The sequence below is a fragment of the Physeter macrocephalus genome, chromosome 1, assembly GCF_002837175.3.
Source record: "Physeter macrocephalus isolate SW-GA chromosome 1, ASM283717v5, whole genome shotgun sequence".
Lineage (NCBI taxonomy): Eukaryota > Metazoa > Chordata > Mammalia > Artiodactyla > Physeteridae > Physeter > Physeter macrocephalus.
This window is the reverse complement of record NC_041214.2, coordinates 78,203,561-78,231,388: the sequence shown is the minus strand read 5'-3', so window position 1 is coordinate 78,231,388 and position 27,828 is coordinate 78,203,561. Positions and strand designations below refer to the sequence as shown.

At 42.7% G+C, this 27,828-nt stretch overlaps 1 protein-coding gene across 8 annotated transcripts in view; it reads left to right on the top strand.

The window, feature by feature from the left end:
* LIPH (lipase H) overlaps positions 1-26,373 on the top strand; it is a 47,296-nt gene extending 20,923 nt beyond the window's left edge. For 4 of the 8 annotated variants that reach the window (XM_055084284.1, XM_055084289.1, XM_055084281.1 and 1 more), the window contains 7 exons: positions 1,643-1,744; positions 3,591-3,680; positions 6,522-6,689; positions 7,915-8,010; positions 9,749-9,860; positions 22,931-23,104; positions 24,984-26,367. In XM_055084284.1, coding sequence (XP_054940259.1) covers positions 1,643-1,744; positions 3,591-3,680; positions 6,522-6,689; positions 7,915-8,010; positions 9,749-9,860; positions 22,931-23,104; positions 24,984-25,071 — 830 coding nt within the window. In that variant the 3' untranslated portion in view covers positions 25,072-26,367. Of the gene's footprint in view, positions 1-1,642; positions 1,745-3,590; positions 3,681-6,521; positions 6,690-7,914; positions 8,011-9,748; positions 9,861-22,930; positions 23,105-24,983 lie in introns of all 8 variants that reach the window. The other 4 variants (XR_008617115.1, XM_055084274.1, XM_055084278.1 and 1 more) reach the window with 4 other exon arrangements.
* The last annotated feature ends 1,455 nt before the right edge of the window (positions 26,374-27,828 follow it).

Genomic DNA, 27,828 nt, shown 5'->3' with positions numbered 1-27,828 from the left:
ATTTTATATGGTAAGCCAATATATCTGCTGTGGATCTGGAGGGTGCTATAAACTGAGGCTCTCACTGTTCATTTTCTCAGACTGGAAATGGTGCTGTTTCATGTGAGGAGGGGGAGGCTTCCACAGCAAGGTCTTTCCAAGGTTATGAGCTTCTCATTCTGTGCAGAGAATATCCTGTGTTATTGGGTACCTGGGTATTGATCCACCTCCTCCCCACATCAGTTTCAGTTGGGAGCAGACAGAAGAGGAAGAAAAGCTGGGGGATGAGGTGGGTGGGGGAAACAGAGGGAGATAAAATAAGGAGGCAGATAAAGACATGCCTCAAGGAAGCAAGGGTGTTGGCCAGGGAGAAATGGAGAGATTGGCGCTAGAACCAGGACTGCTGAGGCAAAGATGCTGTCTCTTGGATTTTATACCACGGGGTGGGGGCGGGGGGGATAAGGGGTGTCATTTAAAATGACCTTCATAGATTAAAAACTCGGAGACATCCCTTGAAACCTTTTTCACTCCAGGTAAGTTTCTAGCTAGCAAGGTCTTTGGGATCCTCTGGTGTTTTGTTTTTAGTTTGTGGTTACATCATCATAGGGGCTGCTCTCGTTTTTTTTTTTTTTTTTGCGGTACGCGGGCCTCTCACTGCTGTGGCCTCTCCCGCTGCGGAGCACAGGCTCCAGACGCGCAGGCTCAGCGGCCACGGCTCACGGGCCCAGCCGCCCCGCGGCACGTGGGATCCTCCCAGACCGGGGCACGAACCCACGTCCCCCGCATCGGCAGGCGGACTCTCAACCACTGCGCCACCAGGGAAGCCCTACTCTCTTGTTTTTGCAGATGTTTCATAATACTGGTGAGGAATGTCCAGCTAACATTGACCAAGAGCAAGAAATCAGTTCAGGCATTTATGGGGTGGGTTAATTCTGCAGGAACTGGCACCCACTTAATTTCCCTCTTCCATACCTAGTCTAATACCTGGCCTGACCAGTGAGTCTCACACTTTCCCATTCAGTTTGCCAAACCCAGTTCAATGAAACCAAAAGCTTAACAGAGAGAGGTTGTTGCATTGTGAGGCTGTGGCCCTGGCTAAGACACTTGACCTCCCTGAACCTCAGTTCATTCCTCTGTAAAATGGAAATGACAATAGCTACCTTTCCTCCTTTGTGATGTGGACCAGGTGAGCTGGTAAATGTGAATAAAAAAGGAAACAATAAAGGAGTTTTTTTTAATAACAAGAAAGAAAAGTTGAGTGAAGTTTCTGGATTATTTAAAATGAGATAAAGATAAGTACAGTGTCTGCTTTTTATATGCACCCTTAAATGCTTTTTTCCTGAGGAACCAGTTTATCCCCGTCCCTGGTCCCCATATGTCTGTGCACTCCCTGCCGTGGAGCCCTGCACAAGGTATAGTACACCTCCAGATGGAGTGTGGATGAGTTCTCAGGGGGTGCTGTGAGGGTAACCACCTTTAGTGTGGGAAAAGGCTATACAGGGCTGTGGAAAGGAGCCTGACACAGCAGGATGGGAATGTGAGTGCTTGCCCACCCGAGGATGCCCCGCAGCCTGTGAGCCATCTTCGTGGGGAGGGATCCAAAGCCCAGCTGCAGGTGACTCATGGCGTGGGGCTGCCAAGCCGACTCTTGTTTTCCTTCCAGGTCTGGACCCTGCAGGCCCTTTATTCAATGGGAGACCTCCAGAGGACAGATTAGATCCCGGTGACGCACAGTTTGTTGACGTGATCCATTCTGACATTGATGGTAACATTCCTTATGGGTCAGTGACCACCCACACCCTCACCCCCAGACTCCCAAAGAGTCTCCCCCTAGGGGGATCGTCATGCAGGGGTGGATCAGGTTCCTCTAGATTCCCTCTTTTCCTACCGGGCAGGTTTCCAAATCCACAAGAATACTGAAGGGAAGCTGCTTTAATGCAGGCACCCAGGATATCCTGATGGAGTAGAGGTGCGTTTCCCATTGTCTCCTATTATTTTAAAAGTGATCATCTTGACCAGTCAAGGACAGGCTGATTTGCACACCATGTGGGCAAATGTTTCCATAAGTACAACTGGGTTTGGATGCATGATTCCCTGTTTTTGTTGGTTCTTTGTCATTACTTCCTTAAGCTGAAAGCTACGTTTAAGTGTTGTGTCTCTCCACACAGAGCATTTCTGAACCACCTATAGGTCTCTAGCTCTCTGTGGATCTTCCTGGCTATTTCTATCTTTCATGGTGTTGATTTCATTTCTGGGATTGGGTACATGGCTTGGGGGTTGGGCTGATGTTACAGATGGGTCTTTATATCCAGATGTCTGGGAGAAGAGCTGGAGTAGGAACTTGGGGGAGGGCTGAGGGGACAGACCATAGTGGAAATTTAATAGTACATCTCCTTTGTGATACAACCACCTGAAACACCCTTGACTGCCTAGTGTGGGCATTCTGGTGTGGTATTAAGCAATTGTTTGCCTTAGAAGTGTCTCTGTGAAATAGCTGTGTTCTTACCATGCAGTTTGCAAAGTATTACCTTACTTAGGTGCAGTACCTCAATGCTATTTTAATGCTTGATGGCATAGAGTAATTTATTTTTTTGTTCTTGGATAGGGCAAATTTTGAAGGAAAAATATAAGCTTTGCAGTCAAAGCAGAGGTGGACTCAAATCTCAGGTTTGGTTCTTTCTGGTGGTATCATGTTTGGTCCATAAGTCCTCCAAGCCCCAGAATCTTCATCCGTAACTTACTTCATCTGAATTTACCAATGGCTACTTTTCAGACATTGTGAAAATTAGAAGAAATCTGTGTAAAACCCCTAGTGTCACACCCACAGACACATGTATTTTCCTGAACATATAATAGCTATTATCATTATTGCAATGATACACTATATATGTGTGTATACATATATATACATACATACATATGTATAATCTTTTTTTTTTTTTTGGCCACACTACACGGCATGTGGGATCTTAGTTCCCTGACCAGGGATTGAACCAATTCTCCCTGCAGTGAAAGCACGGAGTCTTAACCACTGGACCACCAGGGAAGTCCCTGTATAATCTTTTAATCAAGCATTTTACTGATTACTTTGGAGTTACAAGGTTAAAGAGAATAAGCAATTATTAAATCTATAATTTTCTAGGTCCCCATTTTCTAGAAGAGTTTCCAATCTTTTAACCATCCTAGATCCCCAAATTTTAAAGGTTTCTCCTACTAAGTAAAGGTTCATTTTTTCCTGTTTCTTATTCATTAAAGACTTACACAAATGTAATTAGAGGCTCAGGAAGCACCTAGCAATGAGTGTTCCAGCCAAATATAAACATGAAACATATCATTTTATCAGCCATGCAGTGAATGAGTGACCAAACTCTCTTACATTTTCAGAAATATGGGAAATAAATTCTGTTACCAGCTTCATAGTTTCCTACTTGAAAATCACTGCTTTCTAACTATCTGGCTAACTTTGGACAAAATATTTAAATAGGTTTAACGACAACAACAGCAGCAAAGACAAGAATGAGACAATCTCTGCCTATATCCTAAACAGGCAAATGAGCTATGAGATGGGAAAAGTTCAAAGCAGTATAAAAGCATAGTATATTGTCTTTTAGCACTGGGCTACAGGGAACCATTAGGAAACATAGACTTCTACCCAAATGGAGGATTGGATCAACCTGGTTGCCCCCAAACAATATTTGGAGGTAAGTGCAGATACTTTATATTTTGTAAAATAGTGGTTTAAAAAAGGCGTATTTTAAAAATTTGATATTATTCTATGTGAAATCGTTTTTAATCAAAAACAAATTTCCTGAGAAGATAGAGGTGGTATAAATTAAACATTATTACTCAAATATACTACTTAAAAAAATAACCATATGATTAAAAGCGATTTTGAATTATTTCTCTCTCTTGAAAAGGTGTGTCTTTGACCTAGAAATTACACATTTGGAAATCTCTCCTAGAGAAATAATGGAAAATGTAGACAAAAATCAGAGTGAAGATATTCAACATGGCATTGTTTATAACAGTTAAGTTTTTAGAAATAATCTAAATGTCCAACATAGGAAAATTATTAAATAGTATGGTGCATCCTACACAAAGGAATGTAATTCTTAAAAACCATATTGTCAGATTAATGAAAATGCTTACAATATGATGTTAAGTGAAAAATACACAAATTATACAGTATAATCCCAATTTGTTTTTTAAATGTATATTTGTACATGTGTAAGTGTAGAAAAAAACACTAAACATAAGTGTTCCAAATAATTATTAGTGGTGATCTCTGGATGTTGGATTTCTAGGTAATTTTTGCATCATAATTTGCTATTATTTTTTATTTTCTAAATGAGCATGTATTAGTTTTATAACGAGAAAAAACTCACAAAACAAAAATGGGTAGTTGAAGGGCAACATTAAAGTGTGGTGCGGGACAGAATTTAAAAAACCCACCCTGGGCTTGCTTCCCTGGTGGCGCAGTGGTTAAGAATCCTCCTGCCAATGCAGGGGACACGGGTTCGAGCCCTGGTCCGGGAAGATCCCACATGCTGCGGAGCAACTAAGCCTGTGAGCCACAACTACTGAGCCCGTGCGTCACAACTACTGAGCCCACGTGCCACAACTGCTTAAGTCTGTGCGCCTAGAGCCCAGGCTCCACAACAAGAGAAGCCACTGCAATGAGAAGCCCGCGCATCGCAACAAAGAGTAGCCCCCGCTCGCCCCAACTAGAGAAAGCCCGTGCGCAGCAACAAAAATCCAACGCAGCCAAAAATTTTTAAAAAACCCAAAAAACACCGCCCCCCGCCAAGTGCTCTGAATCTGTATTTCACCATTGTTAGAGAAAATTAAACAATCATGGAAATAATTCTAGAAAAAGATGATCTTGTTACAAAATGGTAGCTGTATATGGCTCCATGGGAATGATGTAGTGTTTGAAAATGATCCACATGAAATGGCATAAGTAGGGCCAATCATATTGTACCATAAATGGTGTGTATTCAAATCCCGTCCTGTGTGCTGTAATGTAACTACATCCATGAGCAGCCAAAGATAATGTGCTTTGCTTACAAAGGACATCCTCTGTAACATTATTAACTTCATTGTTTCTGCAAATGGAAGTTCCAGGAACAATAATTAAATGTCGACTTGTCAGATTTTACTCCAGTCCAGCTTGGACTCCTCTTCTCCTCTCTCGCCCAGTTTATTTCTTTATGTCCTCCACTGATCTCTTCTATGGGCATATGTGGACTCCGGAGAAAGAAGAAACATTGATCTGACTCCAGCTCCCAAGTGCCTCTCCAAACTACTAGCTCATAATCACAACTCCTCTTTCCATGGGGTTCAATGTCTGCTATTGAGATTCTTACCTCCTTTGATTACCCATCTTTGGGACCCACTTCCTGTTTCTGAATGACTTCATTGTCTGACCCATCAACCTTCTGATGAACCTCTCTGATGTTTTGTACTGTAGTCCTTCATCAGCTCCAACTCTTCTGATGGCCACCTCTGTGCCTCATCAGCCTCCTCTCTCACCATCACGTCACATGGCACCCACCAAGAATTAACTTGAGGCTTGTGTCTCACCTCTTCTTGCCCACTTACTGCTTCCAGTGTCACCTCCTATTGTTCAGCTCCTCTCACTTCACCCTTCAGCTTTGGAGCAGAAATGGAGCCCCTGCCACTTGTCTGCTCTCATGAATGCCCTGTGCACCCCCAGGCCCTTAGGTCTCTGCCATGTCAGCCCCCATCTTTGCTTGGGCACATTCTGGAGAAGTAATGGAGTCTTGTTGATCAAGTACAAGGTCCAGGCAAACTTGTTAACTTCTCCATGGCCCCCAATAATGCCAGAAAAGCCTCATACGTATCTCTTGCTGACTCCCTGTGATCACTCCTCATGCTTCTATTCCAAATACCGCCCCAGCTATAAACCCTCACCTCTTAGAGGTGAACTAGATTTGACTTTTGTACCTAGATCAAGGTCCCACCTGAAGGAGCCATTTTATCTATCCTAACCTTAGATCACAAAGTTGGTCTTTACATTCATTTCCCCATCTGACCCAGGGTGGAAGCATCCCCCATCCTTTTTCACAACTATCTCCTCTCCTTGCCCTCATTGGGGATCTTCCTCTACAAATTGCTCCCCAATGCCGTCTTTCTCTCATGTATTTACTGGTTTAAATTTAAACTGCTTGCCTTCTGCTGAAAACCTCCGGGGGATCTCTGACTACCACTGACATTTCCCCTTCCTTTCACTGACAAAGGAAGGACAAAGTCAAGTCCTTTAACCTCTCTGAGTCTCAATGTCCTGCTAGGTAAAATGGGGGTAATCATGCCTATCTTCTTGTCTCCTGCCATTTGTCAGCATGAATCCTGATCTATTGGTTTTATAAGGATTAAATGGAATCAAGTACATTGAAGATGTTAGCACAGTGCCTGGTATGTAGGAGACATGATAAATTATGTGTATAAACAAGATGCGAGGCACTATTTATTACTAAATGCTACAACTGCTCTACTCTTTGATCATTCCTTTTACAACCCAGGAATGCAGTATTTTAAGTGTGACCACCAGAGGTCCGTGTACCTGTACCTTTCTTCGCTGAGAGAGAACTGCACCATCACCGCATATCCCTGTGACTCCTACCGGGATTATAGGAGCGGCAAGTGTGTCAACTGTGGCATATCACAGATGGAGTCCTGCCCCCTTCTGGGTAAGTCCAGCAAGCAGTTTCCCCCTCTGATTAATAAAGAGCTAATTTCTGGTAGAATCCTAGCACCATTTTACCATCTAAAAATGGGCCTGAAAATCCTGTGTTTTTAAAAAACTTAGTTTTTCTAGCCAATTTGTTCTGTGAAGTACTCTGGGGTCTCCTAATAATAAAGAATGTTAGAAAGGCAATCTATATGGGATTTCATCCAGAAGGTAGTGCCACCTCCCTGGACACTTTATTCTAGCAAGAAAAAGAAGGTTCCAGAAGAGTTTCCAAGCTCACCCAGGCACAGTCACCTTACGTAGTCTGCTCCTGTGGGGACAGGAGCACCCTCTCCAGGCACACAATCTCTCTGCTGGGGGAGGGTTTGGCAAAGCAACCCCTCTAACAAATTGTGTCTGTAAATGCCCTCATGCCACACTCTGGTTGCTGTGTGCATGGACACATACAGGGGTGGGCTGGGGTAACAGACACCGCGGAGGCTGCTTTGATATTTGCTAAGGGTTAGTGGAAATATTCTGGGTGGTGGAGACTTTGCCACTGGATGGTCATGAGGATTCTCTAATTGTACCCAAAGGAAAGACTCAAGTTAACATCAGGGCATGCTATAGACAAGGGGCTCTCAGACTTGACTGTGCATTTGAATCATCTATGGAGCTTTTAAAAAATACTGATGCCTGGGTTCCACTCCAGATCAGTTAAGTTAGAATGTGGAGGCCACTCCCTAGCAGTGGGAACAGAGGAGAGAGAGAGGCCCCAGGGATGGCCCTCAGCCTCATTCCTGTAGGCACGTCATGAAGGAGGACATTTCCCTGCCTGTTGACAGAGTAACACAGCAATTCCAAGTTCTCTGCACTTCAGGGGCCCAATCACAGTTCTTCAAGAAAGCACATCGCTTTCCAAAAGTGATGCTGTTCTAGGTATAAACCTGAATCTGTTTTAAATAATCTAGAAAATGAATGTATTGCTGGAAAATATCAGTGCTATTTTTAGTCTACCCAGTGTGCGTCACTCCCCACACTCCCACCCCTGCTACTGAGGACCAGGGCTGGTGATGTAATGTCAGTAGATAGGGGGAAAAGCCACTGGAGGGTCCTTTGGCAAGTGGGTACGAGGGGGATTGTCTCGATGGTGGTGGCAGTCAAACCCGCTGTTCTATCTCCTCCGTTGCTTTTACATTTATATAATACATGTTAATGTTACACTTTTCTGACTTATTTTATAGGCTACTATGCTGATAATTGGAAAGACTATTTAAGGGAGAGGGATCCTCCTATGACTAAAGCGTTCTTTGACACAGCTGAGGAGAAACCCTTCTGCAGTGAGTGGTGAATGTGCTTGCTGTTGCCCAACTCTTTTATTTTTGGAATGGCTGAGTCTCAGCTTCCTGGCTACTTCTTGGCAGATGAAGGCCATGGTGAAGCATGGACTTTGGAGTTGGAAGGACCTAGGTTGAATCCTGACTCTCCTACATAATAGCTGTGTGACCAAGACATTTAACCTCTCTGAGTCTCAATGTCCTGCTTGGTAAAAGGGGGATAATCATGCCTATCTTCTGAGTTATAAGGATGAAAATCTCAACAAATCATAGTTGTTAGCTTCACTGGATGGCCATTCTAATCACTAAGATCTTCCGGAAAATTTGCTTGAGCCCCAAGAGACGTGAAATTGTGGTTAGGAAAAATCAAGTGTCAGCCACATCTATGGGCCAGTTCCAGCTCCAAAACAAAAACAATGACCTTCTAAAGACATTGAGAGCTTGGGTATTCAAGATGGGAGCTAAATAGGGCAGCAGATGATCAGATGCCCCGGGAAACAAGAAGGAATTTTCCTGGGCAGATGTACATCTTACAATCTTATCCCCCTTTTCACTTTTCTTGGGAGCAACCCTTATAAAAGAGGTTGCAGATCACCAGGTTTCCCTCCTCCTTTGGAGCCATGAGTGGCAGCCCAGGGTTTGGTGTCTGCCCAATCCAAATGGGGCAAGCCCCTGAGTAATAATGGGCCATGAAAAACCCCATGGCTGACCTTATTCCCTAGTGGGACTGTCATTTCCCTGAGCCTCTTTCCCCTTCTCTGCAAGTCTGACCAAGAGATAGCAAATCTGACTATCATGGTGGGATCCCCATCTTCCCAGAGCGTCCTTGACCTTGGGGAGCAGAGAGCAGGGAGGAAGAATAGTTCTCTGGATACGTTATGTGCTCTCGTTTATTCAGTAGGAATTAATGGATATCCATAGGTATTACTGCTGGGATTACAAAGAGGAATAACCATCCCTTCCTAGTTATCGTTGTAGTATATTTTAGCTTTTTTTGAAACCCCATAAGACATTATACAGGCAATATTTGTATAGATGTACACATATGTTTACCACTTTTTAGTTATCATTTTTCTTGCATTTTGTAAATAGAGTAAAGTGTGTTAACTAATGATGAGAGAATACCAGAGCATGATAAGAACTCTGAGAGAGACCTGACTTAGTCTGAGGGTCAGTGAAGGTCTTCTGGAGAGAGTGCATTCAGCTGGAATCTGAAGGATGAATTGGCAAAGGGGGCAAAGTAAGAGTGTCCAAGTTGGGGAAAGGCCTAGAAGCAAGAGAGAGCATGGCAGTGCAGGTGGTGTGGCATGACTGGGGAAGAGATGAGGGAGGCTGGGTAGGCTGGTGGACATGGCCTAGATTGAGGAAGACCTTGTCAGCTGTGGAGGATCTCTACATGGCCCCCTATTTGGTTTATTCTAAAACGGGCAGGGATTGAAGTGAACCAATCATACTTGGCAGTAGGCCATGAGATTTCAGTCGATAAGGTGGAAACACTGATCCAAGAGTGATGCCTACACATGGCAACTGTATACCACTGAGTTCTGCCATCACTCAGGCCATCTTTACCAAAGAGAATAGAAAAAAATATTAGAAAATTCTGCCCTGGATCTTTGCAGAAAAACTAGAGGAAGAGAAAAGGAGACTCAGTTATTAGGGAGGTTGGGTTTTTACTAATTGAACCTTCAGGAAAGCAGTTGGTAATATTCTTCTCTTACCATGTTCTCTCCCTGTTTTGTAGTATATCATTACTTTGTGGATATTATAACTTGGAACAAGAACATAAGAAGAGGATCCATTACAATCAAATTGAGAGACATAGGTGGAAACACCACAGAATCCAAAATCAATCAGTAAGTTGGGCTGGGATTCTTTGCAGCTTGCTCTTTCCTTTTTTGCTCAGAGAAATTAAATCCCAAACATATCTACTTTTAAATTATAGGTCTGTATGCATCTTTGTCCTATAAAATATATAAAGGGATATATTGCTTAGTTACTTCTTGTGGCTCTTGATCTTTCAGGCTCTTTACAAATGGAATTGGTACAGGAATTTTTTTCCTTCTTCTTTCTTTCTTTCCTTCCCTCCCTCCCTTCCTCCTTTCCTCCCTCCCTCCCTTCCTTCCTTCCTTCCTTCTTTCTCCCTCCCCCCTCCCTCCTTTCCTCCTCCTTCCTTCCTTTGCATAAACATTTAATTTCAAAAGTCATCCCTGCTAGCTATAAATGATTTAAACAGTAAAGAAGTATGTAACATAAAAGCACAAACCTTGCCCCATCCCAACAATCCCATGCCCAAAGGCACCCACTCACATACACACGTTTCTGTTCTTTTCTGAGCTCATAATATACGTATATACATAAAAACATATATATATTTCCGAAACTCAGAAAATCTAATTTGCAATAGAAAATTGGAAACACCCTAAAAATCCAGTGATGGGGAAATTGTTAGTTCCCATATAATAAAATACTATTCAAACACTGAAGTTATTTATAAAACATATTAAATGAAATGCTTATAATGTACTAAGTGAAAAAAATGCAGGTTATAAAATTATATAAAAGTATAAAATTAGCTCAACACTGTAAAAATAACGAAAAAGAAACATGCCAAAATATGTTCGATTGCCCCTTGGGTGGTAGGAATATGCGTGCTTTTTAAAGTTTCTCTTTACTTTTCAATTTGCTGTGCTGTTGTATATATATAGTTTTAAAATAACGAATAATTTTTTTCATCTGTTACTTTTATAATCAGGAAAAAGGGGAAAAAACCCCAAACTCTTTAGTGTAAGGAAAGGAATTTGAAGCTCCTTTCATTCATTTACTTAGGAGATGTTTCCTGGGTCCTATTATCTACTAGACACTTGGGTTGTCTCTTGGCCTCATCCACAGAGTACCATGTAGATTGTCATCTGAAACTGGCGATCGCCTTATGGGCTCACTGTGTAGATAAATAGGGAAGGTGTGGGTGCGGGGTTTGGAAGTGACTTTTTTTTTTTTTGGCTGCACCGAACAGCTTGGGGGATCTTAGTTCCCTGACCAGGGATTGAACCTGGGCCCTCAGCAGTGAAAGCGCAGAGTCCTAACCACTGGACCGCCAGGGAATTCCCTGGAAGTGACTTTTTTTTAATGCATCCTTGGATCATAATAATAACAGCCTTTGTTTATTGAACCAAGCACATTACGGACATTGGTTAATGTAATTCTCACTAAAACCCTGTGAAGTGGTATTACCATCCCTATTTTTTTTGTGTGTGTGTGTGCTGCGCGGGCCTCTCACTGTTGTGGCCTCTCCCGTTGCGGAGCACAGGCTCCGGACGCGCAGGCTCAGCGGCCATGGCTCACGGGCCCAGCCGCTCCGCGGCATGTGGGAGCTTCCCGGACCGGGGCACGAACCCGTGTCCCCTGCATCGGCGGGCAGACTCTCAACCACCGCGCCACCAGGGAAGCCCAACCATCCCTATTTTTTAGAAATTTATTAATTTTATTTATTTTTATTTGTGGCTGTGTTGTGTCTTTGTTGCGGTGCGCAGGCTTCTCATTGAGGTGGCTTCTCTTGTTGTGGAGCACGGGCTCTAGGTGCGTGGGCTTAATAGTTGTGGCTCACGGGCTTCAGTAGTTGTGGCTCTCAGGCACTAGAGCGCAGGCTCAGTAGTTGTGGTGCATGGGCTTAGTTGCTCCGCGGCATGTGGGATCTTCCTGGACTAGGGATTGAACCCGTGTCACCTGCGTTGGCAGGCGGATTCTTAACCACTGCGCCACCAGGGAAGGAAGCCCCTATCATCCCTATTTTTTAAATGAGGAAACTGAGGCTCACAGAGGGCAAGCGGTTTGGCCGATATCACACTCCCTTCAGCGCCGATGTCCCCAAACCCATAGTGGGGCAGCATTTTCAGGGAGGGAACCACTAAGGGGCCGCATCTTGAGAAACCAGCCTCAGGTAGTTTATAGGCATCAATGAGGAAGGTGGGCAGAGACCTCACCTGGAGAGTCTAAGAAACAGCAGGGGAGATTGTGCAGTTATATGAGGAGCACTCACTCAGCAAAATTTGGGTATTCGTGCCAATAATTGGTTACATATTTGCTTTACATATGTCTTAGAAATTTGAATTTCATATAGCGAATTTCTTCTAAGTAGGAATTCCTACAGTTGGAGGCTTGTTTCTTGATTAAGATAGAGACCTTAACATCTTTATTTTAGTCATGTTTAGTCATTCCTATTTTAGTCATGTTTGTGAAAAAGTCATCACCGATCAGAGAATATATGGGAGAAAAGGAAATAGTTGCTCTATTTCGTGGTAAGATTATGGAACTTTTCTCTTTTTTGCCAGGTAAACTTTAACATTTTAGTATTTAGTATTTTTATGATTTAAGAAAAGGGAAATAATAATATTAGAATATGTACCCTGAGCTTATTCAGTCTTACCAGTCTATGGGTTACAAATGAAGTCACATTCAAGGATATTATCTGCCTGTTGATTCTCCCTGTATATGTGTTTTAGATATATTTCTTTTTTTTAACCTTAAAAAAATTGAGATATAATTCATATACCATAAAATTCACCTTTTTAAAGTTTATAATTCAGGGGTTTTTAGTATATTTACAAAATGTGAAACCATCAGTACTATCTAATTTCAGAACATTTTTGTCATCTCAGAAAGAAACCCCATACTTATTAGTAGTAATTCCCCATTCCTCCCTCCTGCCCAGCCCCTGCCAACCACTAATTTGCTTTCTGTCTCTATAGATGTACCTATTCTGGGCATGTCATATAAATGGAATCATACAATATGTGGTCTTTTGTGTCTGGCTTTCTTTAAAAATTTTATTTATTTATTTATTTATGGCTCTGTTGGGTCTTTGTTGCTGCACGCGGGCTTTCTCTAGTTGCAGCGAGCAGGGGCTACTCTTCATTGAGGTGCGCGGGCTTCTCATTGTCGTGGCTTCTCATTGCGGAGCACAGGCTCTAGGCACGCGGGCTTCAGTAGTTGTGGCATGTGGGCTCAGTAGTTGTGGCTCACAGGCTCTAGAGCGCAGGCTCAGTAGTTGTGGCACACAGGCTTAGTTGCTCTGCAGCATGTGGGATCTTCCTGGACCAGGGATCAAACCCGTGTCCCCTGCATTGGCAGGTGGATTCTTAACCACTGCACCACCAGGGAAGCCCTTGTGTCTGGCTTTTTTTTTCATTTGCATGTTTTCAAGATTCATCCATGTGTAGCATTCATCAGTACTTCATTCCTTTTTATGGCTGAATAATATTCCATCGTATGAATATTCTACATTGTATTTTAATCCACTGACCTCTGGCCCAGATGCACCACTGTGCTCACACATACCACATTTTAAATATCCATTCACCAGCTGATGGATATTTGGTTTTTTTCCACTTTTTGGCTATTATGAATAATGCTACTATGAACATATATGTACATGTTTTTGTGTGGACATATGCTTTCATTTCTCTTGGGTATATACCTAGGAGTGGAATTTCTGGATCATAGAGGACTTTGTGTTTAACCTTTTTAAGGAACTCCCTGCCAAGTTGTTTTCCAAAAGGACTGCATCATTTTACATTCCCTCCAGCGATGTAAGAGAGTTCCACTTTCTTCACATCCTTGCCAACACTGTTATTGTCAGTCTTTAAAAGTTTTTTTTTCTTTTTAATCATGATAAAGAAGCATATGATAAAAAACCCCATAAAGTTTACCCATCTTAATCATGTTCAAGTGTAAGTTCATTAGTAAGTATATTCACATTGTTGTGAAACAGCTCTCCAGAACTTTTTCATCTTGCAAAATCTGAAACTCTATATCTATTAAATAACAATTCCCCCACTCCCTATCCCCTAGCAACCAGTATTCTACTGTTTTTATGAATTTGACTACTTTAGATACATCATATGAGTAGAATCATACAGTATTTGTCTTTTTGTGATTGGCTTATTTCACCTAGCATAATGTCCTCAAGTTTTGTCCATGTTATAGCATGTGACAGGATTTCTTTCCTTTTTAAGACTGAATAATATTCCATTGTATGTATATATCACATTTTGATTATCCATTCATACATGTCTGTCTTTTGTTACAGCCATTCTTGTGGGCATTACATGATATCTCACTGTGGTTTTGATTTGTAATTTCCTAATGATTAATGATGCTGAGTATCTTTCATGTGCTTGTAGACCATTTGTACAGCTTTTTGGAGAAATGTCTATTCAGATCCCTTAGCCATTTCTTTTCCTTTTAAACAGACTTTATTTTTTAGAGCAGTTTTAAGTTCACAGCAAAATTGAGCAGAAAGTACACAACTTTCCCACATACTCCCTGCCCCACATAGGCACAGCCTCCCTCAGTACCAAAATCTGGTACCAGAGTAGTACATTAGTTACAGCTGAAGAATCTACATTGATATGTCATTATTACCCTAAGTCCATAGTTTACATTAGGGTTCACTGTTGGTGTTGTGCATTTTCTGAGTTTTGTCAAATGTATAATGACATATGTCTACCATTATAGGATCACGGAGTAGTTTCACTGCTCTAAAAATCTGTGCTCCCTCCCTATTCAAATCTATTCATCCCTCCCTCCCCCAACTCCTGGCAACTTATTATTTTTTTTTTTTTTTTACTGTTTCATAGTTCTGCCTTTTCCAAGATGTCATGTAATTGGAAGCATACAGTATATAACCTTTTCAGATTGGCTTCTTTCACTTAGTAATATAAGCATTTAGAGTTCCTCCTTTTCTTTTCCCTTTTTTTTAATGGCTTGACAGCTCATTTTCTTTTAGCACTAAATAATATTCCATTGTCTGATGTATCACAGTTTATTTATCCATTCACCTACAAAAGACATCTTGGTTGCTTCCAAGTCTTGGCAGTTTTTTTTTTTTTTTTTTTGTCTTGGCAGTTTTGAATAAAGCTGTTATAGACATCTGGGTGCAGGTTTTTGTGTGCCTTACCCATTTTTAAACTAAGCTAATTATCTTTTTATTGTTGAGTTGCAAGAGTTCTGTGTATATTCTGGATACAAGTCCTTTATAGTTTTAGGTCTCACATTTAGGTCTTTGATCCATTTGGAGTTAATTTTTGCATGTGATGTGAGGTAGGGGGCTTCTACTTCATTCCTTTGCCTGTGAACATCCAGTTGTCACAGCATCATTTATTGAAAAAATTCTTCTTTCTCCATGAATTGTCTTGAGACCCTTGTCTAAATCAATTGACCGGGAACGCCCAGGTGGTCCAGTGGTTAGGACTCTGTGCTCTCACTGCCGAGGCCCCAGGTTCAATCCCTGGTCGGGGAACTAAGATCCCACAAACCGTGCGGCATCATCAAAAAAAAAAATTCCATCCACCATAAATGTAAGAGTTTACTTCTGGACTCTCAATCTATTCCATTGATTGATATATCTTATCTTTATGCAGGTACCACATTGTCCTGTAGCTTACTGTAGCATTACTGTAGCTTTATAACAAATTTTGAAATCAGGAAGTATAAATCTCCCAACTTTGGTATTTTTCAGAACTGTTTTGCTATCCTGTATCTCTTGAATTTCCATATAGATTTGAGGATCAGTTTGTCAATTTCTGTGAAAAAACAAGAGGCAGCTGGGACTTTGAGAGGGGTTGTCTTGCATCTGCAAATCAATTTGGGGAGTATTGCTGTATTAACAATAGTAAGTCTTCCAATCCATGAACATGGACATGGTATCTTTCATTTATTTAGGTCTTACTTAACTTCTTTCAGTGATGTTTTATAGTTTTCAGTGTACAAGTCTTGCACTTTTGTTAAATTTAATCCAAGTATTTTACTTTTTTATGTTACTGTAAATTGAATTCTTTCCATAATTTCATTTTAGATTATTCATTGATAGTGTACAGAATTACAACTGACTGATCTTGTATCCTGCAACCTTGCTAACTCATTAGAGGACTCAGTAAGATGTTCTATGTACAATATCAGATCATCTGCAAATAGATAGTTTTACTACTTTCCTTCCAATCTGAATGTCTTCCCCGCCCCCGCTTTTCTTGTCTAACTGACCTGGCTAGAACTTCTTTCTAAGCTGAATAGAAGCAGCAAGAGACATCCTTGAAAACTAAAGATCAATATGTCTTATGAATATAAATTCAAAAAAACTCAAATAAAACTAGCAAACCAAATCCAGCAAAATATAAAAATGATTATATACCTTAACCAAGTGGGATTTATCCCAGAATGCAAAGTGGATTTAACATGCAAAAATCAATTATTATAATACACCATATCAATAGAATTAAGGACAAAAACAAATGGTTATCTCAATACATGCAGAAAAAGCATTTGATAAAATCCAATATCCCTTCAATATAAAAATACTCAACAAACTAGGAATTGAAGGAAATTCCCTAACCTGATAAAAGGCATCTACAAAAAAAAAAAGTTAATATGTACTTAATATTAAAAGACTGAATGTTTTCTCCCAAAGCCCTGATGTCTGGTTTTGATATCAGGATAATACTGGTGTCACAGATGAGTTGAGAAGTGTTTCCTCCTCTTCTATTCTTTTTTTTTTTTTTTGGAAGAGTTTGTGAAGAATTTGGTGTGAATTCTTCTTTAAATATTTGGTAGAGGGGCTTCCCTGGTGGCGCAGTGGTTAAGAATCCGCCTGCCAATGAAAGGGACATGGGTTCGAGCCCTGGGCCCAGAAGATCCCACATGCCGCGGAGCAACTAAGCTCCTGCGCCACAACTACTGAGTCTGAGCTCTAGAGCCCGCGAGCCACAACTACTGAGCCCATGGGCCACTACTACTGAAGCCTGCGTGCCTAGAGCCCATGCTCTGCAACAAGAGAAGCCATGACAATGAGAAGCCCGCGCACCACAAGGAAGTCTCAACACAACCAAAGATAAATAAATAAATATATTTTTAGAAAGTGTTAAAAAAAAATTTGGTAGAGGGCCTTCCCTGGTGGCGCAGCGGTTAAGAATCCGCCTGCCAATACAGGGGACACGGGTTCGAGCCCTGGTCCGGGAAGATCCCACGTGCCACAGAGCAACTAAGCCCATGCGCCACAACTACTGAGCCTGCACTCTAGAGCCCGCGAGCCACAACTACTGAGCCTACACTATAGAGCTCATGAGCTACAACCACTGAAGCCCGGGCGCCTAGAGCCCGTGCTCTGCCACAAGAGAAGTCACCACAGTGAGAAGCCCGCGCACCTCAATGAAGAGTAGCCCATGCTTGTTGCAACTAGAGAAAGCCCATGTGCAGCAACAAAGACCCAACGCAGCCAAAAATAAATAAATAAATATAATTTAAAAAATATATATATTTGGTAGAATTCACCCATGAAGCCATCTTGGCCTGGGCTTTTCTTTGTAGGTTTGCTTTTTGTTTTTAATTGCTAATTCAATCTCTTTATTATATGTCTGTTCAGATTTTCTATTTCTTCTTTTTTAAATTTATTTATTTTATTTATTTTATTTTTGGCTGCATTGGGTCTTCATTGCTGTGCCCGGGCTTTTTCTAGTTGTGGTGAGCGGGGGCTACTCTTCGTTGTGGTGCGCGGGCTTCTCATTGCGGTGGCTTCTCTTGTTGCGGAGCACGGGCTCTAGGCGCGTGGGCTTCAGTAGTTGTGGCTTGCGGGCTCTAGAGCACAGGCTCAGTAGTTGTGGCGCATGGGCTTTGTTACACTGCGGCATGTGGGATCTTCTCGGACCAGGTATCGAACCCATGTCCCCTGCATTGGCAGGCGGATTCTTTTTTTTTTTTTTTTTTTTGCGGTACATGAGCCTCTCACTGTTGTGGCCTCTCCCACTGCGGAGCACAGGCTCCGGACGCGCAGGCTCAGCGGCCATGGCCCATGGGCCCAGACGCTCCGCGGCACATGGGATCTTCCCGGAGCGGGTCACGAACCCCTGTCCCCTGCATTGGCAGGCGGACTCTCAACCACTGCGCCACCAGAGAAGCCCGGCAGGCGGATTCTTAACCACTGCTCCATCAGGGAAGTCCCTGTCGTGTCTCTTTTAAAAATCCCTTTCTTGAGAGATTTTGTTCCTGTCGTTTTTATTGGTTGTTATTCAGACAGGTGAACACAAGACTTCAGTTTGAGACGTCCCCTCAAGCATCAGAATGGACTTTTCCTCCTCATGACAATTTTCAATTTGAAACAGCAAAACACTCTTGGGCTGCAGCATCAGGGTGATATTCTGGCTCTTCTTGAGGACACTATGGGAAGTCAGGCTGTCTGGCCACATGTCCCCCTTCCCTAGAACAGGAGTACTCAGTGGTGGACTTCCTTTTTTTCTCTGTCTTTTTATGGGCCATTATTTTTGGGGTTGGTGCCTTAATCTTTTCCCACACCCCAAGGCAGTTTGAAATTCCACAGTGAAACCTGAGAGTGACAGTCACCAGCAAGTGCTTGACAGGTTGCTTGAGTGTGGCTGTCCACGCATCACATTTTTTACATGTAAGCACATATTTGTATGCTCTTTGAGAATTCTGAGAAGTCTTTGGTAGGTTTTAATCGTTCCAGTCTTTTGCATTTTTCCGTTTCTTTTTGCCGTTAGCAATCTGGGTCCCATCAGGGTCTGGTGCAGCGGGGAGGCGGCTGCCTGCTCCCTGCCTGCAGAGCAGGGGTGCCCCGGGCACGTGGCTCCGCTGGGAAGGTCGCTTTGGTGGTCCCATGTCCCAGCACTCAGTCCTGCGGGCCTCCTCACTCGCACCCAGCCGGGGCAGGAGGTGCCCCTTCCCTGCAGCTGCTGCGCAGGCGCTGTGTGGACCCGGCAGCTGCACTGCCCCACCAGCTAGGATCCGTCCTCCCGCCCGCAGCTGGCGGCCATAAAGCCTGCCACCCGCAGCTTCCCCCCACCCCCCTTACAAATGCCTTTATTATTATTATAATTATTTCACTCTGTGCCGGAATTCTTTGAGGATATGAGGAGTAGATTTCTCCAGAAAGATTTTGCGTTTGCCTGTCAAGTTCCTGGAGATACCATCCATCTGAGACCACTTAAATTTTTAAACTTGAGGTTTCTCAGACCACAAGTAGTTTGAATTTAGCTGCTGACCCATGTGAAGGGCACTCAGCCCCTAGCTCCTCACAATCCCAAGATTCGAGGTGGGGGATTTTATGTCACCTGAGGCGGTAGAAGGTTGTTTACTTCAAATTCATGTTTAGTTCACTCTTCCCCCAGAGTTCTCCTATTCAACTCCCGACCTTGAGGGGTCCATAGACTTTGTTTCATGTCCTACTGCACTGCAAGGCCATGAAAATTGAAGCTAAAGGTTACAAAGTTTCAAAAAAGACCAACAAAAGGTGATTTCAGGATTCCTATCTATTTGGATTTCTACTTTCACATATTTTGAGGGTGTTTCTCAGTATTCTTTCCTTTCCTCTCAGTTCAGTGCAATTTAAAAGGTTTTTAGTTTTTTGTTGTTTGTAATTGTATCCACTATTATGAATGCTTTCAGGGTATTTGGTGCACCATACTGCCAGAACTCACAGTTCAGTGGCTCTCACTCTATTTATTCTTGTACGAACCCAACGCTTGGTTAGTGCCTCCCCATGTATTTCCAGACATCCTTCTAGGAGGAAGAGAGCATCTTACCTCTACTCATGGACAACTCTGATCAGCTCCCGATCTCCTTTTGCTTCTCCCGCCTTCCTAGTACCCCCACTGGGTTCTGCCATCTGCAGGTGGCATCACCTTCTGGAGTCCCTGCCCTTTCCTGATTCCATAGCTGCCCTTGGTGAAGTGGGAAGGGATCCCTTTTTCTCTTGCTACACTCTGATCAAGAGAGGACCAGAGTGGTGCTGCTTATAACCCTCTTTAATTCAACCACTCCTTTCCTATTAGCTTTTTTTTTTCTCTTTATTGTGGAAAATTAAAGTTTACAGAAAAGTTGCAATAGTACTAAGAGCCTTTTCTTTTTCTGAACCATTCCACAGTAATTTCCAACATGCTGCCTCATCAACCCTAAGTATTTTAATGTGTATTTTCTACAAACAAGGATATTCTCTTACATAACTACAATTGACCATCAAAATAAGAGAAATAATACTGATACATTATTACCGTCTGATCCTGAGACCCCCATTCTAGTTTTACTAATTGTCCTGATAATGTCCTTTGTAGCAAAGGGATTCAATTCAGGATCACTGGCTGCATTTGGTTTTCCTGCTTCTTTAGTCTTCACTTTGGAACAGTTCTTCAGCCTTTCCTTGACTCTTTTGACTTTGACACTTTCGAAGATTACAGGTCAATTATTTTTAGCATGTCTTCAGTTTGGGTTTGCCTGATGTTTCCTCACGATTAGATTCAGATCATGCATCTTTGGCAAAGACACCACAAAGGTGACGTAATGTTTGCCTCAGTGCATCCTATTAGGAGGCTCACAATTTCGACTGTTTCATTAATGTGGATCAAGTAATTAAAGTGATTTCTGCCAAGTTTCTCCACTTTAAGGTTACTATTTTTCCCTTTGTAATTAACTAGTATTTTGTGGGTAGGTACTTTGAGACCATGTAAATGGTCCATTACTCCTCAAACTTTTACCCACTGGTTTTAATGTTTTGTGGTTGAATTATTACTCTGATGGCTGCCATATGGTGATTTTTCTAATTCAACATTTAGGAAAGGCATTTTTTTCTCATTTATTTATTCATTTATTTGTTTTATGTCCAAATACATCAATACAGACTCCAAGATTTTTATATTTTATCAATGGGGAATTATAATCAGTTACTATCATTATTTATTTATTTTGATATTCAAATTGTCCCAAATCTGGCCAGTGCCTTTTTTAAATGCATTTTTAATTGTAGTAAAAAAAACATAAGATTTACCATTTTAATCATTTTCAAGTGTACAATTCAGTAGCGTTAAGTATATTCACATTATTGTGAAACAGATCTCCAGAACTTAAAAAAAAAAAATTTATTTATTTGGCTGCGCCAGGTCTTAGTTGCGGCACGCGGGATCTTCTCTGTGGCATGTGGGATCTTCTTTATAGTTGAGGCATGTGGGATCTAGTTCCCTGACCAGGGATCGAACCCAGGTCCCCTGCATTGGGAGTGTGGAGTCTTAACCACTGGACCACCAGGGAAGTCCCTCCAGAACTTTTTCATCTTGCAAAACTGAAACTCTATACCCATTAAGTAACAACATCCATTTCTCCCTTCCCCCACTCCCTGGCAACCACCATTCTACTTTCTATTTCTATGAATTTGACTACTTTAGATATGTCATATAAGTGGAATCAAACAATATTTATCTTTTTGTGACTGGTTTATTTCATTTAGCATAATGTCCTCATCCATGTTGTAGCATGTGATAGGATTTCCTTTCTTTTTAAGGCTGAATAATATTCTATTGTAGGTACAAATCACATTTGTTTAATCCGTTCATCCATTGATGGACATTTGGGTTGCTTTCACCTCTTGCCTATTGTAATAATACTGCTATGAACATGGGTGTGCAAATATCTTTTGGAGACCTTGCTTTCAATTCTTTTGAGTATATACCTAGAAGTAGAATTGCTGGATCATGTGGTTCTATTTTAAATTTTTTGAGGAGCCTTCATACTGTTTGCCATAGTGGCGGTACCATTTTACATTCCCACCAACAGTGTACAAGGGTTCCAATTTTTCAATATCCTTATCAACACTTGTTTTCTGTTTTTGTTTTTTTCACAGTAGCCACCCTAATGGGCGTGATTCTATATTCTTTTGAACATCTCCATCACTCTTTGAGTGTTTCCTTACTTTTGGCACACATGTTTTTCCAGGATCACTTTGTACTTTCCCTGCCCTAGCCCTGGAATCAACCATTTCTCCAGGGAGCCCTAGTTCCATTTTGTGGAGATGGTATTTAGAAACCAAAATCTGGGCAACCTTTTGGATTAGTTTTACTTGTGGCACTTCTGCTCTGCACAGTGAGGCTGGGGTGACAGGCACCTCCTCACCCCCATCCCGACCTCCAAACTAAGGATTCATTCCTGGAGCAATCATTTCTCCTCAGCCTATTCTTGCAGCTCCCCAGCGGGACAGTACCCAGGTGAATCTCCCTAGTGGATACACCTTAGGCTCAATTTGGGATTCCAATTGTAGGAAACATCTCCACACACTTGGAAAAAAAAGTATTGGAACCTGGGTTGTAGCTGTTTTAAGGTTTCTCTTGAGGGCAGAACTGAAAAAATATATGCTTAAGCACAACTTCTAAATTAGTATCTAGGGGCTTCCCTGGTGGCCCAGTGGTTAAGACTCCATGCTCCCAATGCAGGGGGCCCAGGTTCGAACCCTGGTCAGGGAACTAGATCCCACATGCCACAACTAAGAGCCCGCATGCAGCAACGAAGATCCTGCATGCCTCAAGTAAGACCCAGCACAGCCAAATAAGTAAATAAATATTTAAAAATAAATTAAAAAAGAACTTATAGGGCTGCTTGCATTAAAAAAAATAAGTTAGTATCTAGTGTGGCTAAAAAATATACCTGTGCATCTAGCAATGCAGTTTAATGGAAAGACCATAACTTTGAACTCAGCCAGAACTGGGTTTTAATCACTGCACTGCTACAGAGAAGCCCTGTGACCTGGGTGAGCTTTAGCTTTGCAAGCACCTGTTTCCTTATTTGTAAAATGAAGACAATAATACCTTGCAGAATTTTTCAGGGGATTGGAGAAATGTGTCAAGAGATGAGGATGCTGTCTGGCCTATAGTAGGCAGCGCATACCTTTCCAATGTCACAGCATCTCATCGGTCCTGGGGTCAGCAGCTTCACTTATGCAGTCCCTTGGAATCCAACGGACTTTGCCCATGAAAGTCGGCTAGTGCAGGCTATGGGGTCAAATGGCTTCTTGCTGATGAGTGATTTTGTATGCTTCAAAACTGTTTTCTTTCATTGGTAATTCATATCCACTTAAAAATATATTATTTCTTCCTTCCAGTGAACCCACAACATTTCAGAAATACCACCAAGTGAGTCTGCTTGCAAGATTCAATCAAGATCTGGATAAAGTGGCAGCCATTTCCTTGGTGTTCTCTACAGGATCTGTAATAGGCCCAAGGTACAAGCTCAGGATTCTCCGAATGAAGTTAAGGTCACTTGCCCATCCAGAGAGGTGAGCTGAGGCAACGTCTGACAAGCCTCTGTTTTCCAAAGATGTTATTGGTTCCTGTCCAATCTGCTTGGTCTTATGTTTTAACATGACTTCATCAATCACAATGAAAGAAGTGAGGGGTTTTCCAAAACTAGACTTGATAAAAATAAATTGTCCGGTAATCCAAGAAAAATTTACTGGTATGCACTTAAAGACAAACGGTCCAATGATCCAAAGAAACAATGTTGTTATATGCTTAGAGTTACACGATTCCTCCCTAATCACTCTACCTACGCTGCTTGCAAACTGATAATTTGTTGTAGAAAAGAAACCCTCATATAATTTGCAAAACTGATAAAACACAGCCTAGCATTAAAAAGGTACAGAAAATTTGAAATATTTTATTCCATTGATACAGTATACAACTACTATATCAATGTTAAATTTGATAACTGCACTGAGAATGTGCTTATTCTTAGGAAATACACACTGAAGTATTAAGGGGTAAACAACCTATTCTCAATTGGTTCAGAAAAAATAAACTGCATGTGTGTGTGTAGAAAGAGAGAGAGGCAAAGAGGGGGAGAAAGAACAAAGCTGTGATGGTATGTGTGCTTTGTGAGTAATGCCACTCCTACATATATTCCTAGTGTTCAATCTGTGGACAGAGACAGGAAATGATGTGAGCAGTTACTACTTTATGTTTATAAATTCCTTTTTCCTGAAGGTTTAGGACACCTCAAAACATTTAATAATACAAGTTTTTCTTTTCTAAGAGCATAGTCATCAAACTATAGCATAGTTTTTCTTTTTCCTTTTAATTGATTTATTTATTTTTGGCTGCATTGGGTCTTCGTTGCTGTGCACAGGCTTTCTCTAGTTGCGGTGAGCGGGAGCTACTCTTCGTTGCAGCGCGCAGGCTTCTCATTGCGGTGGCTTCTCTTGTTGCGGAGCACGGGCTCTAGGCACGTGGGCTTCAGTAGTTGTAGCAGGTGGACTCAGTAGTTGTGGCTCGCAGGCTCTAGAGTGCAGGCTCAGTAGTTGTGGCGCATGGGCTTAGTTGCTCCGCAGCATGTGGGATCTTCCCGTATGAGGGCTCGAATCCGTGTCCCCTGCATTGGCAGGCGGGTTCTTAACCACTGTGCCACCAGGGAAGCCCAATCATTACATCTTAAAACTGGGACTTTTTAATACTTCTTTCCCTGATTATCAAAGGAATACATATTCATTTTATAAAATCTGGAAAGTACAGAAAGTGTTAGGAGGAAGAAGACGAATACCATGGATAATGTCATTATTCAGAGGCAACCACTGTTAAAATTTTTGGTTATTTCTTTCTAATCTTCTTTTTTTTTTAAACATTTATTTATTTATGGCTGCACTGGGTCTTCATTGCTGTGCGTGGGCTTTGTCTAGTTGCAGCGAGTGGGGGCTACTCTTTGTTGTGGTGCCCAGGCTTCTCATTGTGGTGGCTTCTCTTGTGGAGCACGGGCTCTAGGTGCGCGGGCTTCAGTCGTTGTGGCTCGCGGGCTCTAGAGCGCAGGCTCAGTAGTGGCGCACGGGCTTAGTTACTCCACGGCATGTAGAACCTTCCCGAACCAGGGCTTGAACCCATGTCCCCTGCATTGGCAGGTGGATTCTTAACCACTGTGCCACCAGGGAAGTCCCTTTCTATTTGTTTTTAAACCTAGTTGAAGTTATATGGTAAATAAAATTTTACACCCTGATTTTTTTTGCTGTTGTTGATGTGGCTTTGCTTATTTAGCACAAGCATTTCCCTAGAACATTAAAAATAATTGCTAAATAATTTTATATCTGAAATAGATGATATAATTTACTCTACTAGAATGGGGTATTTTTATTATTGTATTGACAAGCATATTTCATCTTATTTTCACAGGCCCCAGTTGTGTCGGTATGATCTTGTACTGATGGAAAATGTTGAAACAGTCTTCCAACCTATTCTTTGCCCAGAGTTGCAAATGTAACTGTTGTCAGGACACCTGGGTACCAGTAACATCAAGAATGCTACAACTACAGGATTTTTAAAGCTTCAACTTGCCTTCTTCTCAAGGCATAAAAAGTACGGAATAACCAGGGTTTTTTTTGTTTTTTTACAGTCATGTCCTGTGGATGTCATACTGCAAAATGTCAAGTGACCCTGGATTATGAAACAGTCCTGGGAAGGGAGCCCCTAAATAGGGCAAGTCAGAAATAGCCAGGCTCCTGACGGCCCAGCGCCTTGTTAGGCTGTGTCCTGGGGCTTCATTTGTTCCGAACTGTCGATTCTGCTGCCTGTCACTCGGGCATTTCTGCCAATCACAGTGGCCAGCCAAGCATCTTAAGGGAAGGACTGGCTGGAGACATCACTTTGGATTCGACCCCATGTTCCCTGTGCCAGATCCCTCCAGGCTCTGCACAGAGAGGGAATGGCTTCCTGCCTTGTTTAAAGTGGGGCTGGTGCAGGAGGAGGTGGGGACAGACCAACAGCCAAGAAGGCAGCTGCTGGGACTAGTGGATGAGGGAAGAAGAGCAGATGAAGCAGTGGGGCAGCCTTGCTCACAGGGACAAGGGATAGAGTGAGAGGCAGGAGAGAAAAAGCAGAGCTTGTTTCTCACTTAAGGTGAAGAAGCATCACTTTACATGTAACCCTCATTTTAAGCAGTACTTAAGAAATGTTTTGTTTTTCTTTCTTACCAATGTAATCTGTAATTATTGAAGGAAATTTTAAAAATGCACAGATGCAAAATGAAAATATGCTATCCATAATCCCACCTGTTAGAGGTAATTAATGTTAACCTTTTGGAGCGATGCTAAATAACTTGTTTTGCCAACATGTGAATTCAAAGCACTGACCGGTCTGCTCCTGGAGCACCTGAAGCTCCCAGTTTGAGGAATTCTCAGGCTTCCCTAGGAAGAGGTGCGATCCACGAATCTGAAATGACAACAGCAGGCAAGTCAAGAGGTCCTCCCAAGGGCCAAGGTCAGAGAGGTCAGAACCACTTGAGGTCAGATGCCCAGGGTGGAGACAGAGCCAAAGGGGTGGACACCACCCATCCCCCAGCTGTGGCCACTGCAGGAAGGTTCCTGGGATTCCTGAGAGTCATAGGTCCAACCTCCTCCCCATCCAAGTGACTGCTCTTCTACTGCTTTCTGTGTGGAGAGCAGTATTTTAAAGGAACAGACTCTCTGTTTCATAAATGATGGAACTCTGTAAATGTAATCCAGTGTGGCATACTTTATTTATACCTATATAGCAAATCCAGAGTCTATTCCACTTAAGTGAGGGATGCCTGCAGCGAATGTCTGAACCCTGAAAAAGGAGTAAGGCTCAGCGATGCTCCTGCCCACTTGGACATCTTTTTTTTTTTTTTGCGGTACGCGGGCCTCTCACTGCTGTGGCCTCTCCCGTTGCGGAGCACAGGCTCCGGACGCACAGGCTTAGCAGCCATGGCTCACGGGTCTAGCCGCTCCGTGGCATGTGGGATCTTCCCGGACCAGGGCACGAACCCGTGTCCCCTGCATCGGCAGGCGGACTCTCAACCACTGCGCCACCAGGGAAGCCCCCACTTGGACATCTTTTCAGCCTTCCTCAGCAGTGGTGGATACAGAGATCCCGGTGCTGATAGGTCCTGATTTCTTTTTTAGAGTTTTATTGGTCCTGTATTTTGATTAGCACAGTCACTTCTTTGTGCTCTTTGCCTTCCTTGGTAAGCAGGGGATCAAAACAACATCAAGAAAATGCCAGGAATAGCATTTCTATCCATGTATAAGCTCCTCAGGCCAGTGGGTGTCTCTGAGCTTCTTCTCCTGGCGTCTCCTAGCACGGTGCCCGGCTCACTGGGGAGTGGGTGGGTGAACAAATAGATAAATGAAAGGAGTAAAGGAAGGAAGTTTGTGGCCTGGAGTGGAGGTGAATTCAATGCATTTCATGTAACAGTGATCAGGTGAAATGAAGGCAGTTACAGGTGTGGCCACTCTCTTCTCATAATCTTTCTCCCAAGGCCCCTGGAACTTTCCTCTCTGTCTCTTGTTACCCTTGCCTCTCTTCCCTTCCTTTTGTCAGTGTATTTGTCTGAATACCCAACCCAAGATGCAATGAAACTGCAGCCTACCCTGTTCCCTCCTGTCTTCACCAATATCTCCCACTCCATGTTTGGACCTTAGCTGGATGGTCACTTCCTCAGGGGAATCTTCCTGGCCCTCATTTCTCCACAGAGTCCACTGGACCTGTCCTCCCATAGCACTGTTCACTGTTTAAGCTGTGTTTTTTTCCATTTATGTGTACGATTATTTGATTACTGTCTGTCTGTCTTCTCCACTAGGCTGCTCTGCCAGGTAGAGGCCGTATTCCTAGTGTGGTGCCTACAATGCAGTCTGTGCTCAGGAAATATTGATTAAATGAACACTCCCCATTATCTTGTGAGCCTTATGGAGCCATGTTCGGTTGTGAGGAAAGACCAGGCCTCCACCCCCAGCCACAGCCCATTTCCCTAGAGGTGCCCACCCTTCGCTACCTTAGACCTCTCTCCCAGGCACCTTTGTTACTTTTGTCTCTGTTATCTCTGGAGGCCCACTGCCCACTCCCCAGGCTCCCTGGGAAAAAGAGAGTTTGGCTCTTGCTTTCACTCCTCTTCGCAACTTACAGGTGGTCCCAATACCATCCTTCAGCAAGCCCACCTGTCCTGAAGCCTAGGAGATTTTGCTCTCCCCAGCTCCTGTTTTTGCACCTCAGCTAAAACCCT